The sequence below is a fragment of the Capricornis sumatraensis genome, chromosome 18 (assembly GCF_032405125.1).
Source record: "Capricornis sumatraensis isolate serow.1 chromosome 18, serow.2, whole genome shotgun sequence".
Classification (NCBI taxonomy): domain Eukaryota; kingdom Metazoa; phylum Chordata; class Mammalia; order Artiodactyla; family Bovidae; genus Capricornis; species Capricornis sumatraensis.
The window spans coordinates 43,895,832-43,909,252 of record NC_091086.1 but is presented as its reverse complement, the minus strand read 5'-3'; the positions used below and the strand labels follow the sequence as shown (position 1 = coordinate 43,909,252).

Sequence of the window (13,421 nt, the reverse complement as noted above, 5' to 3'; positions counted from 1 at the left end):
AGTTTGAAATCAGGAGGTATGGTTTCCCCAGCTTTGTTGTTCTTTCTCAAGATTGCTTTGACTCTTTTGCTGTTTTGTGATTCTGTACAAGTTTCAGGATTATTTCTCTGAAAAATGTCATTGGAATTTTGATAAAGATTGGATTGCAGTGCATCTGTAGATTACTCTGGCTTATATAGACATTACCTGTATGCAGGTGAAAAAGCAACAGTTAGAACCAGACATGGAACAATGGACTAGTTCAAAATTGGGAAAGGAGTATGCTGAGGCTATCGATTGTCACCCTTCTTATTTAACTTATATGCAGAGTACATCATGTGAAATGGGATTGGATGAAGCACAAGTTTGAATCAAGATTGCCGGAAGAAATATCAGTAACCTCAGATATGCAGATGATACCACCCTAATGGCAGAAAGCTGAGAGGAACAAGAGTCTCTTGATGAGGGAGAGTGAAAAAGCTGGAAAACACTTGGAAAAAAAGCTATGATGAACTCAGTATATTAAAAAGCAGAGACATCATCTTGAAGACAAAGTTCCTATAGCCACAGCTATGGGGATCTCCAAGATCCCCTGCAGAAGGGAATGGCAACCCACTCCAGTATTCTTGCCTGGAGAATTCCATGGACAGAGGAGCCTGGCAGGCCGCTGTCCATGGGGTTGCAAAGAGTCGGACATGACTGCGTGACTAACACATAAAATACACATATCATTTTTTGAGTAGTCATGTACAGATGTGAGAGCTGGACCATAAAGAAGACTGAGTGCCGAAGAGTTGGTGCTTTTGAAATATGGTGCTGGAGAAGACTCTTGAGAGTCCCTTGAACAGCAAGGAGATTAACCAGTCAATCCTAAAGGAAATCAACACTGAATATTCATTGGAAGGATTGATGTTGAACTGAAGTTCTAATACTTCAGCCACCTGATGTGAAGAGCCAACTCATTGGAAAAGACTTTGATCCTGGGAAAGATTGAGGGCAGGAGGAGAAGAGGGCAACAGAGGATGAGATGGTTGGATGGTATCACTGACTCAATGGACATGAGTTTGAGCAGACTCCAAGAGATAGTGAAGGACAGGGAGGCCTGGCATGCTGCAGTCCATGTGGTCGCAGAGTCAGCCACGATTGACTGAACAACAACAAAATTTTCCAGTCCATGAGGATGGAACATTTTTCCACTTATTTATGTCTTCAGTTTCTTTCATCAGCTGTGTCTTACTGTTTTTAGTATACATCTCTTTCATCTCCTTGGTTAAGTTTATTCCTAGGTATTTTATTATTTTTGTTATTGTAAATGAGATTATCTTAATTTCTCTTTCTGATAGTTTATTGTTAGTGTATCAGAATACAACTGAATTTTGTGTATTGAATTTTTATCCTGCAACTTTACTGAATTGTTTATTAGTTCTAACAATTTTAGTGGAGTTTTTAGGGTTTCCTATATATAATATGTCATCTGCAAATACTGACAGTTGTGCTTCTTCCTTTCTGATTTAGATGTCTTTTATTTCTTTTCCTTGGCTAATTACTCTAGCTAGGATTTTCAACTGTGGGCTTCTCTATGTTCATGTACATTCCCTCTACATCCAGTTTGTTGTGAGTTTTTATTGTTAATGGACGTTGAATTTTATCAAATGTTTTTTCTGCATCTATTGAGATAATTATTTTATCATTCATTTTGTTAATTTGGTATATCATCCATTGATTTGTGTATGTTGAACCATCCTAGCTTCCCTGTAATACATCACATTTGATCATAGTGCATGATCTTTTTATTGCTAATATTTTTTGAAGACTTTTGGTTCTCTGTTCATCAGGGAATTTGCCCTGTGGTTTTCTTGCAGTGTGTTTGTCTGCTTTTGGTATAGGGTAATGCTAGCTTTGCAAAACGAGCTTGGAGGTGTTTCCTTCTCTTCTCTTTTTAGAAGAGTTTGAGAAGGATTGGTGTTTAAATGTGTGATAGAATTCATCAGTGAAGTCTTGGACTTTTCTTTGCTGGGCGGTTTTTGGGATCTGCCACCTACTAATTGGTCTGTTCAGATTTTGTAATTCTTCATGATTTAATCTCAGTAGATTATGTTTCTAGGAATTTATTCATTCTTCCAGGTTGTCCAGTTTGTTGGTGTATAATTATAGTGGTCTCTTACAATCCTTTTTGTGGTATTAATTGTAATGTCTCCCCTTTACTTTTTAATTTTGAGTCTTTTTTTTTTTCTCTCGGTAAGCAAACCTAAAGTCTTGTCAACTTCATCATTTCAGAAATCTAACTCTTACTTTCATTTATCTTTTCTGTTCTCTTTTTAGCCTCAGTTTCATTTATTTCTGTTATGGTCTTTGTTATTTCCTTCTACTAACTTTTAGTAGAAGGTTTAGTTTATTCTTTTTCTAGTTCCTTGAGGCAAGTTAGGTTGTAGTTATGAAAGAGGAGAGTGAAAAAGTTGGCTTAAAGCTCAACATTCAGAAAACTAAGATCATGGCATCTGGTCCCATCACTTCATGGGAAATAGATAGGGGAAACAGTGGAAACAGTGTCAGACTTTATTTTTTTGGGCTCCAAAATCACTGCAGATGATGATTGCAGCCATGAAATTAAAAGACGCTTACTCCTTGGAAGAAAAGTTATGACCAACCTAGATAGCATATTGAAAAGCAGAGACAGTACTTTGTCAGCAAAGATCCGTCTAGTCTAAGCTGTGGTTTTTCCAGTAGTCATGTATGGATGTGAGAGTTGGACTGTGAAGAAAGCTGAGTGCCAAAGAATTGATGCTTTTGAACTGTGGTGTTGGAGAAGACTCTTGAGAGTCCCTTGGACTGCAAGGAGATCCAACCAGTCCATTCTGAAGGAGATCAGCCCTGGGATTTCTTTGGAAGGAATGATGCTGAAGCTGAAACTCCAGTACTTTGGCCACCTCATGTGAAGAGTTGACTCATTGGAAAAGACTCTGATGCTGGGAGTGATTAGGGGCAGAAGGAAAAGGGGACAACAGAGGATGAGATGGCTGGATGGTGTCACCGACTCGATGGACGTGAATTTAAGGGAACTCCGGGAGTTGGTGATAGACAGGGAAGCATAGTGTGCTGCAGTTCATGGGGTCGCAAAGAGTTGGATACAACTGAGCAACTGAACTGAACTGAACTGATATACCATTTATTTTTCTCACTGTGTGTATATATGAAAGAAGGGATCCTATGATCTCTGCTCCTTTCTATATTAGATAGTAGTAAATTGTCATTTACATTATACACTTCTTAAAATTTTTTTTAAATGTTTCTTTTTGTAGTTTTTCCTCATAGTAGTTTGACAGCTACATACTGATGAAATCTTTGAGGTGCTAGTCAGTATCAATAGCTTAAAGCAAGATTTTTCTTAAAATCTTTTCTTCTGCATACTTCATTTGTAATAGCGTTCTTTCAGTTGCTATAAACCAATTTCTTGGCATTTTGTCTTCGTTAAATAAACTGATTTGCAGTGAGCTAAACTATATAGAATATAACTATATAGATTGCACTTGCAGAGTCAGTGGCACTTTATCTCATATTGAGTAAAGTATGTCATAATATCCACCAGGGCACAGCAAACTTGTATAAAGGCCAGATAGTAAATATGTTAGGCTTTGTGTCCCATTTAGATCTCTAACACTGTAGTAGAAAAGCAGCCCAAAACAATATGTGAATGAATGACTGTGTCACTGTATTTTAATGAAACCTTATATACAAAAATGGGTGGTGAGGCAGATTTAAACCCACAGGCTTTAGTTGTTGAGCATAATATAAATATAAAATTGAAGTTTTATATAGGTGGATATGATAGCTAGTTTCCTTATTCTGTAGCAAATGAGACTCAAAATTTTTATGTGTGAATAAAAAGACTGATCTAGATAGAGACTTGAATTATTTTCCTTTTCGTCTAATATTTATAAATGTAATATGATATTAGCTAAGTACCGTATTTTTGCCAGGATATTTAATATTTGTGAATATTTTTATGTAGTAGAATTATACATAAATTATTAATATAGTAATATATAATTGATATATTAAAAACATTTAACAAGTCTATACAGTCTGAAATTACCTTTAAATGTTTTACACTTGTTGCAAGTCAATTATGAAATCTTCTCTTCAATCTCTTCTTTTTGTGGGTAACTTCTCTATAATTGTCAAATAGAACAACTGACAACTGCTTTCAGGATATAAAAAGGAACTTTCAGCTGGAAAAATTTCTGGGAAGACCGCAAACTTATTCTAATGATTACACTGCTGCTGCTGCTGCTAAGTTTCTTCAGTCGTGTCCAACTCTGCGACCCCATACACCGCAGCCCACCAGGCTCCTCTGTCCCTGGGATTCTCCAGGCAAGAACACTGGAGTGGGTTGCCATTTCCTTCTCCAGTGCATGAAAGTGAAAAGTGAAAGTGAAGTCGCTCAGTCGTGTCCGACTCCTAGGGACCCCATGGATTGCAGCAGCCTACCAGGCTCTTCCACCCATGGGATTTTCCAGGCAAGAGTACTGAAATGGGGTGCCATTGCCTTCTCCGATCATCAGTAAATATTTATGGCCGTCTTCAGCATCCCATGCACTGTTAGATTCTGCAACTGCAACACAGTCTTATGGCTTTATCAAGATTATGGTCCTATGGAGAATATGGATAACTACAGATGTAGTGACAGTGTAATACTCTGGAGAAAAAAAGGTGCTGTGTGAATCCCGAGAAATATGATTCACAAGTGTATTTAGCACAAGGACAGTAGGAAAAAGCACTATAAGTTTAAAGAAGTTAACCATTTGGCTAATTAAGAGAACAATGTGGAAGAAGTAAGGTGAGAGTAGATTAGTTAAAATTAAAAATTGTTTTACAGCCATTGGTAGTAATAACATAATCAGAAAATATGCCATTTCTAGAGTGTTAGAAAATGTCTTTGTAGAATGCTATAAAATAAGTGTTGCTAATTCTCTGTATATTTAGCTTAGGGTAATAGTAATTAGTTGGGTAACTAATAAGCTGATCAGATTGATTCAGATATCAGTATGTGAGTTTTGTTGTGCTCGATTGCATATTTTCTGGTTTCTTCATGATCTTAAACATGTTAAATAGTTGTTTTGAACTAAATATTCTGAAGTTTGGTTTGCTAAGTGTATAACAGTATCACTTTTCAAAAATGGTTAAATTCATAGCATCTACTTTCTCTTCTCTCTTACCTTTCACATCGTTGTTGATCAGTCGCTCAGTCGTGTCCGACTCTTTGCGACCCCATGGACTGAAGCACACCAGGCTTTCCTGTCCTTCACCAACTCCTGGAGCTCACTCAAACTCATGTTCATCGAGTCAGTGATGCCATCCAACCATCTCATCCTCTGTTAGCCCCTTTTCCTGCCTTCAGTCTTTCCCAGCTTCAGGGTCTTTTCCAGTGAGTTGGCTCTTTGCATCTGGTGGCCAAACTATTGGAAGCTTCAGCTTCAGCATCAGTCCTTCCAGTGAATATTCAGGGTTGATTTCCTTAGGATTGACTGGTTTGATCTCCTTGCTGTCCAAGGGACTCTCAGGTGTCTTCTCCAACACCATAGTTTGAAGACACCTTTGACATAGAGATAGTAACTATCTCTTAGAAGATTTTCTTTCTAGTGTCTTTCCCCTTCCAGGCCATCCTACAAATCACTGCTACAATAACTTTTCTAAAGTACATTCTGATTCTCTCCCTCCTTAAAAAGACTGTTACATCTGAACCTTACCTACTTTTTCTCCCTATTGAATATCATGCTGTCCAGAGCAGGCACAGCTGGAATGCTCCTGAATGGCCTCCAACTCCTAGTTCTAGGCCCCTGTCCTCCATCCTCCACCTCACTCCACCACATTGCTGTGAAAACCCACTGTGATCATGAAATATCTTCTAACCACTCACAAATAATCATTGACCTTTTTCTTGTTTCCATAAAATATAGCTTCTATTTCTTTAGGAAAATTCACCTCTTAAGTTAGTATAATGTTAGCATTTGTTTTGTTCAACTCCTGATACAATTATCTTTTACAAACGTACAGTGTGTATAATTGTCATTTTGCATTCTCTTTTCTTTACATTCACTATCTCTGTTCTGTCATCATTCATAATTATCTCTAATGTGATTTACTGTGGTCCCCTATTGTTGGACATTTTGATGTTACAATAGATAAAACTGTTCTAAACATCTTTCTTCATAGAGCTTTTTGTTGTGTTGTATTCAAATTTCCTTGGGATAAATTTCCAAGAGTGGTATAAATGGATTGAAAGATTCGAACACTGTTTTCTGTGTTATACATTCTACACTATTAGCAGAATCTGAGTGTCCACCTTTCAACTAATTGCAAGCACACTTACAGAATTCAGAAGGAAAGCATAAATCATTTTATATCATTTTAAAACAGCCTTATGCATAGCAGTTAACTCCTAAAGGCATTGCCATATAAACATAGTGGAGAACTTGATCTTTTCAATAGCGATCATGAGTCAAGAAAGTTATCTTGTTAAAAAATGATGGATATGATGCTTCCCTGATATCTCAGTTGATAAAAAAAATCCATCTGTAATGCAGGAGACTTGGGTTCAATTCCTGAGTCGGAAAGATCTGCTGGAGAAGGTATAGGCTACGCTCCAGTATACTTGGGCTTCCCTGGTGGCCCAGCTGATAAAGAATCCGCCTGCAATGCAGGAGACCTGGATTGGGAAGATCCCCTGGAGAAGGGAAAAACTACCCACTCCAGTATTCTGGCCTGGAAAATTCCATGGACTGTATATATCTTCCATGGGGTTGCAGAGAGTTGGACATGACTGAGTGACTCACTTTCATGGTACTTTTTAGAAATATTTACATAAAAAATAAAAGTAATTTCTGAATAATCCAAGGTTTTATTGTAACATGGCTTCAAAACAGTAACATGGGCTACTTTTATATCAGACTTATAAACATAGATAATTAAGCTCTCTGATACAAGATAGTGAATATTGTATCAACTTAGAATGGGTAAAATCAATTTGAGTATAGTATTCAAATTATTGTTTATTTTTCACTGAACCTATAGTTTAAGAAACGATGGGCTAGGAATTCCTGAGGAGTCCAGTGGTTAGGACTCCATGCTTCCACTGCAGGGGGCACAGGTTTGATCTCTAGTCAGGGAACTAAAATCCCACAAGCTGCAGCATGGCCAAAAAAAAACTGGGTGGATTAACTTAGAAGAACCCTTTCCATCTATATTTTTTTCTGTCTTTATGGTTTGAAAACTGTCAGACTCCTTTGATTGTGAACTAAGGCAAGAAAGAAAATGCATGTTGTGATCTAATACACACATACATACACAACACCTATCTTTACTACTGGCACGTTTTCTCTTTGATTTTAAGCACATTGCTAGTTAAGAGCTACAAAACTGACTCAACAACTTGCTCATGGGTCACAATAGGCAACTTGAAAATTGCCAGCTAAAATTTAAAGGGAGACTTGCTAGTTATCAGTTTAACACTAATCTTTATGTAGTGATTATATAATGATTCACATTAGTTTCAGGATGGTCTTCTCAAATACGGTCAGAAAGAGAATAGCTTCAGATTTGACCCTGATGACCCCCCATAGTCACAAATGAATGGTCTTTCTTTATATATATATATATATTTTTTTTTTTTTTTTAAATTTTGTAATCCTGAATAAGTTTCTAGCTAATGCTTGGGATTTCTGCCTCTTTACCAAAATTATGACAACTTTAGACCTGATTATCTCATACTTTTTGTCCTAAACCATTACAAAAAAGCAAACCCTTCAGTAGTATCTTTCTCCTAGTTTGCTGTTACTCTCTCCAAATAATTAGTAAAATAAATAAGACACGTCAAAGTTCTTCCTCTAAGGTCAGCTGTGACCTCAAAACTTTTCCTCATCAGTGCCCCTACATTTGCTTTGAATTTTGGTTCCTAGCACACAATCTTCATCTTTACCCCTGTTCTGCATCAGGTTAGGTAACCTTGTGGCTGCCTCTGGAAGGAACATTTCATGTCCTGGTCTCATAGTTGAACCCCACATTTTTCCAGCTTCTCTTCACATTGCCTCCCTTTGTTTCTATGGCCCAAGTGTTAACTTTTTTCATGGATATGTCATCAGCATTTCATACTCTTTGGATGTTTTTTCTATCAGTGGTGGTTTCAAATTAAAAAGTTGGCTTGCGTTTAGAAACCGTTTGCACCAAAAAATATGTCTTCAAACCATATTAACACAGGATTCCAAGAAGGGCAGATTGACAGCCTGCACTGCTCAACTTTTTTTTTTTTTTCCTTTTTCTTCTTTTTACCCCTGATTGAAGTAAAAGATCCATTTATGGTTCAGTTCAATTCAGTTCAGTTGGTCAGTCATGTCTGACTCTTTGCAACCCTGTGAACCACAGCACACCAGGCCTCCCTGTCCATCACCGACTGCCAGAGTCCACTCAAACCTATGTCCATTGAGTCGATGATGCCATTCAACCATTTCATCCGCCGTTATCCCCTTCTCCTCCTGTCCTCAATCTTTCCCAACATCAGGGTCTTTTCAAATGAGTCAGCTCTTCGCATCACGTGGCCAAAGTATTGGAGTTTCAGCTTCAGCATCAGTCCTTCCAATGAACACCCAGGACTGATCTGCTTTAGGATAGACTGGTTTGAAATCCTTGTAGTCCAAGGGACTCTCAAGAGTCTTCTCTAACACCACAGTTCAAAAACATCAATTCTTCGGTGCTCAGCTTTCTTTATAGTCCCAACTCTCACATCCATACATGACCACTGGAAAAATGATAGCTTTGACTAGATGGGCCTCTGTTGGCAAAGCAATGTCTTTTCTTTTTAATATGCTGTCTAGGTTGGTCATAACTTTCCTTCCAAGGAGTAAGCATCTTTTAATTTCATGGCTGCAATCACCATCTGCAGTGATTTTGGAGCCCAAGAAATAAAGTCAGCCACTGTTTCCACTGTTTCCCCATCGATTTGCCATGAAGTGATGGGACCGGATGCCATGATCTTTGTTTTCTGAATGTTGAGCTTTAAGCCAACTTTTTCACTCTCCTCTTTCGCTTTCATCAAGAGGCTCTTTAGTTCTTTTTCACTATCTGCCAGAAGGGTGGTGTCATCTGCATATCTGAGGTGACTGATATTTCTCCTGGCAATCTTGATTCCAGGTTGTGCTTCATTCAGCCCAGCGTTTCTCATGATGTACTCTGCATAAAAGTTAAATAAGCAGGGTGACAATATACAGCCTTGACGTACTCCTTTTCGTATTTGGAACCAGTCTGTTGTTCCATGTCCAGTTCTAACTGTTGCTTCCTCACCTGCATATAGGTTTCTCAAGAGGCAGGTATGGTGGTCTGGTATTCCCATCTCCTTCAGAATTTTCCACAGTTTATTGTGATCCACACAGTCAAAGGCTTTGGCATAGTCAATAAAGCAGAAACAGATGTTTTTCTGGAACTCTCTTGCTTTTTCCATGATCCAGTGGATGTTAGCAATTAGATCTCTAGTTCCTCTGCCTTTTCTAAAACCAGCTTCAACATCTGGAAGTTTACGGTTCACGTATTGCTGAAGCCTGGCTTGGAGAATTTTGAGCATTACTTTACTAGCGTGTGAGATGAATGCAACTGTGTGGTAGTTTGAGGATTCTTTGGCATTGCCTTTCTTTGGGATTGGAATGAAAACTGACTTTTTCCATTCCTGTGGCCACTACTGAGTTTTCCAAATTTGCTGATATATTGAGTGCAGCACCTTCACAGCATCATCTTTCATGGTACTCCTCTGTAATATTGTTAGGTTACTGGAGCTACATTTTGCCTACCTAAAATGTTTTTTATGACATAAAATTTGGAGGTTTATATGAGTTTTCTGGTTTGTTTCCACATTGTTTCTGGCTTCCATTGTCTGAAACGCCAATCCTAAAGAGTCCATTGATTGGGGTTGTTTATTTTAATCTCAGGATTGTTTCCCCATTTAGAAAAAACATATATAACGCAGTGTTAGTTATTAAATTAGTGACTTTCGGGGACTTTTAATCTTTTGATAACTTCTCATTTTAATAATCTGGTAAGTGTCCTAGTGTGAGTGATTTATGCTAGGAATTCAAGATTGCTAAAATGTAGCACACCTAGAAGTAAATTTATTCTTTAGCTTTAATAGAGCCAGAAAATAAAGATGCACTATATCCAATGGAATATCCATCTACAGAAGTGTGGTGCCTCACCAAATTAACTACATGGCACTATCCCTCAAGCCAGTAACTTAAAATTTTGTGGTGATTCAAATAACCTAATTTAAAGCATAAAGTAGTTGGCATGAGAGAAAAGAGGTGAGAAAGATGATCATAAAGGACCTGCAGTCTCAGGGTTTTAAGAACAAATAACTCAACAAACAACAATAATCTGTAAAATCATCAACATATTAAGATGCAGCCAGTGAAACATTGTTTTTACATTATTAAAGGACTGTTTTCTAATTCAGGTAAACGATCATAACCAAATATGTTCTAGCAGTCATTTACAGTACTCACTGTTTATTCATTTCTGTTAAAACTGAGTCAGTTATCCAGTCTTCAGTGTAATAAAGATTCTGACATAGAAATGTCAAGCATTTTATTGCTTACCCTACATAATCAAGGGACCTTGCTGAGTCAATTTCTAAAGTGTTTGATGAAAAGGAAGAAATACAGAAAATACATAGATCTATGAAATAGGTATATCTGTTTAAAAGGAGGAAGTCCACTTCTGGAGGACAGTACATTGAGAGACATTGACCATTGCTGGATCTTTCTTTTTTTAGTTGGATGATCTTTAGAAATGAAACACGAAGTCTTTAAATTGTGTTGCTGTATCAGCTTTATGCAGAAGTTAAAATGATGTACAGAATAGTAGAACTCTTAAGTCTGATAGTATTATTTTTAATTTAAGTAATTAGAAATGGTAAACTACAATGAATAATCTTTGTTACCTGCTTTATCAGATATAAGGTATAAATTTTCTGTGTTTCACTATTGTGATTTTTTTTTTTTTTTAAGAAAAAATGAAGAGAGCAAAGTCCCTGTTCTTGGGATATAATGAACCATTGTAAAGATAGAGCAAGTACCCATATATATCTTAACCCTTGATTATTTATTGTATATTTATCTCCAGAATAATTCTATGATATTTTACCAAGTCAGTATATCTTTATGAATGGAAATTTTAATCTTAAGTAGAACATAACAGGCAAATTTGCTTCTTCAGAAAATCTCATGGTGAACTAAAAGCCAGATACTTTTTGGATTATCCATATTTATAAATCCCCAAAAGTTATAATGTTTCATGTAGTACAAAAAGGAAGAATTTCCATCTTTAAAAAATTTGGAGCTGTCTTCATTTGTATAAAATACAGCAATTCCGAAACTATACAGGTGGTACATCTGTAAGTGAACATAAGAAATTGTGAACCACCGAGTCAGAAATCACTTAACTGACCATTTCATATACATACTTAATATTATAGATCATGTAGAAAGGGGAAAGTATATACTGGAAGACATGATTCTTCCATCAAAAAACCACATATTTAGTGAGGTGTTCAGAGCATTAGGAACTTGTAAATGAGATGAAGAGTATGTTCACCTTGGCACTGAAGATAATGATGATCCAAAACTGAAGTTGATTTTTTTTTTACCTCTACTAATATTCTAGAAAGTGACCCTCACTAATACAATACAGTTAAATTAAGAAAGAGCAAAGGAATATTACATGATTTGAAAATGACATATATAAATTAAGTTCAGCATTAGTATGTCACGATTCTAAGCAATGAAGTCTTTGGGATTTTACTAGTCATGAGTTTTACATCTTTGTTGGGTAAATTGTTGCTATTCATGTATATGGACGAATAGAAGTTATCAGTTGCTGAAATAACTCCTTCTTCATGATGAATAAAAGGATTATTTGTCATTTGAGACTGATAGTTTATGTTTCATCTTCTTAAATTATTAGTGTTGTATATTCTTGTGATGTTTAAATTGTCTTAACCAGTACCTATTTATTTTGGGAATGATTTATATTTAATCTTTACATAAGCACTATTATCATTTGAATGTTATGGTCTTAATGTTGATTATAGTTACTAATATTCCTGCTGTAAACCACTAAGGTACTCTTTGCTCCCAGTTCTTAAAATTTAGGTAAGACATCATTTTTATACTTCCAGTCAAAGATTTACATGGGTAAGTAAAGTAAGTTAAAATTGTCATCTTTAGTAGTCATCAAGGACAAATGATCCTGAGTAAATAACTTTTGCTAGTTCTACTTTATTTTTAAGCTCTCAACAGGATGTTAAGGATTGATTTCTTCTTAGCAGCTATTTGTATGTTTGTGTATGTGTGTGTAGGATTAAATAGTAAATATTATGTTAATAGTTCTAATAGTATTCTTTATTCTTTCATGGAAAAATATGAGTTTATTTCATAACAGATTTGAATTTACCCTTTTCAGCTGACATATTTTAAAATGCTTTTTTCTATTTATCTTGCCTTTCAGTTCCTGTTATCTTCAGTTAAACACATATTTTGGTTTAGTGGTTGGAGGAAAATTTCTGTAATAGTAAAGGTATTACTGTGCCTCTCATAGACAAAGATAGGTAAAAGCATATGAAATCTTGTCCCAGACATGATACACAACCACCAAGATCATATAGAAGAGAATGAGGTGACAGGTATCCTTTCCAACTCTTAACATTTATATTGAGGGATGTAATTACTTTCAAACTAACTGCTCCAGAACTCTAAAACAAATTTGAGTGCTGCCAAGAATGTGAGGTATACACCCTACTACAGATACACCTGAAAATGCAAGTGGGTCTCAGTCAATGCAAACAAATGAAGGCGCTGATTATATCAAAAATTGATAATATAACTACCCTTTATTGCTATGGTAGCAAGTATCTATTTTAAAAGTTGTTTATGATGATAATATGTATAAAAACTGCATAATCAGTTTAGGGTTAAGACTAGTTATAAATATGGATGTGTTTTATTAAAATACAAGTGTAACTTAGAAAACTTACATTATTAATATTTCATTTTGTGTTTTAACAGTTAAAATTTCCCTTTTATCTTCAGATTTATGTTTTTTCTTACCTTTTATTAATAGGTAGTATAGATCAATCAGTGTTAAAAGAATTACCCCCCGAACTCCTGGCAGAAATTGAATCCACCATGCCACTTTGTGAACGTGTGAAAATGAATAAACGCAAGCGTAGCACAGTTAATGAAAAACCAAAATATGCTGAAATCAGTTCAGATGAAGATAATGATAGTGATGAAACTTTTGAATGTAAGTATCAAATAAGTTTATTATTACTTTAGAATTAAAAAGCAGATTGATGTATTTGTTTCATTTATAATTTTTTGGGTTAGCAAGAGAACAGTGATCTTAAT

At 36.0% G+C, this 13,421-nt stretch overlaps 1 protein-coding gene across 1 annotated transcript in view; it reads left to right on the top strand.

Moving 5' to 3' along the window:
* NIPBL (NIPBL cohesin loading factor) overlaps positions 1 to 13,421 on the top strand; it is a 113,442-nt gene that overhangs the window by 33,317 nt on the left and 66,704 nt on the right. The window contains exon 10 of the mRNA XM_068990355.1: positions 13,135 to 13,317. Coding sequence (XP_068846456.1) covers positions 13,135 to 13,317 — 183 coding nt within the window. The remainder of the gene's footprint in view (positions 1 to 13,134; positions 13,318 to 13,421) is intronic.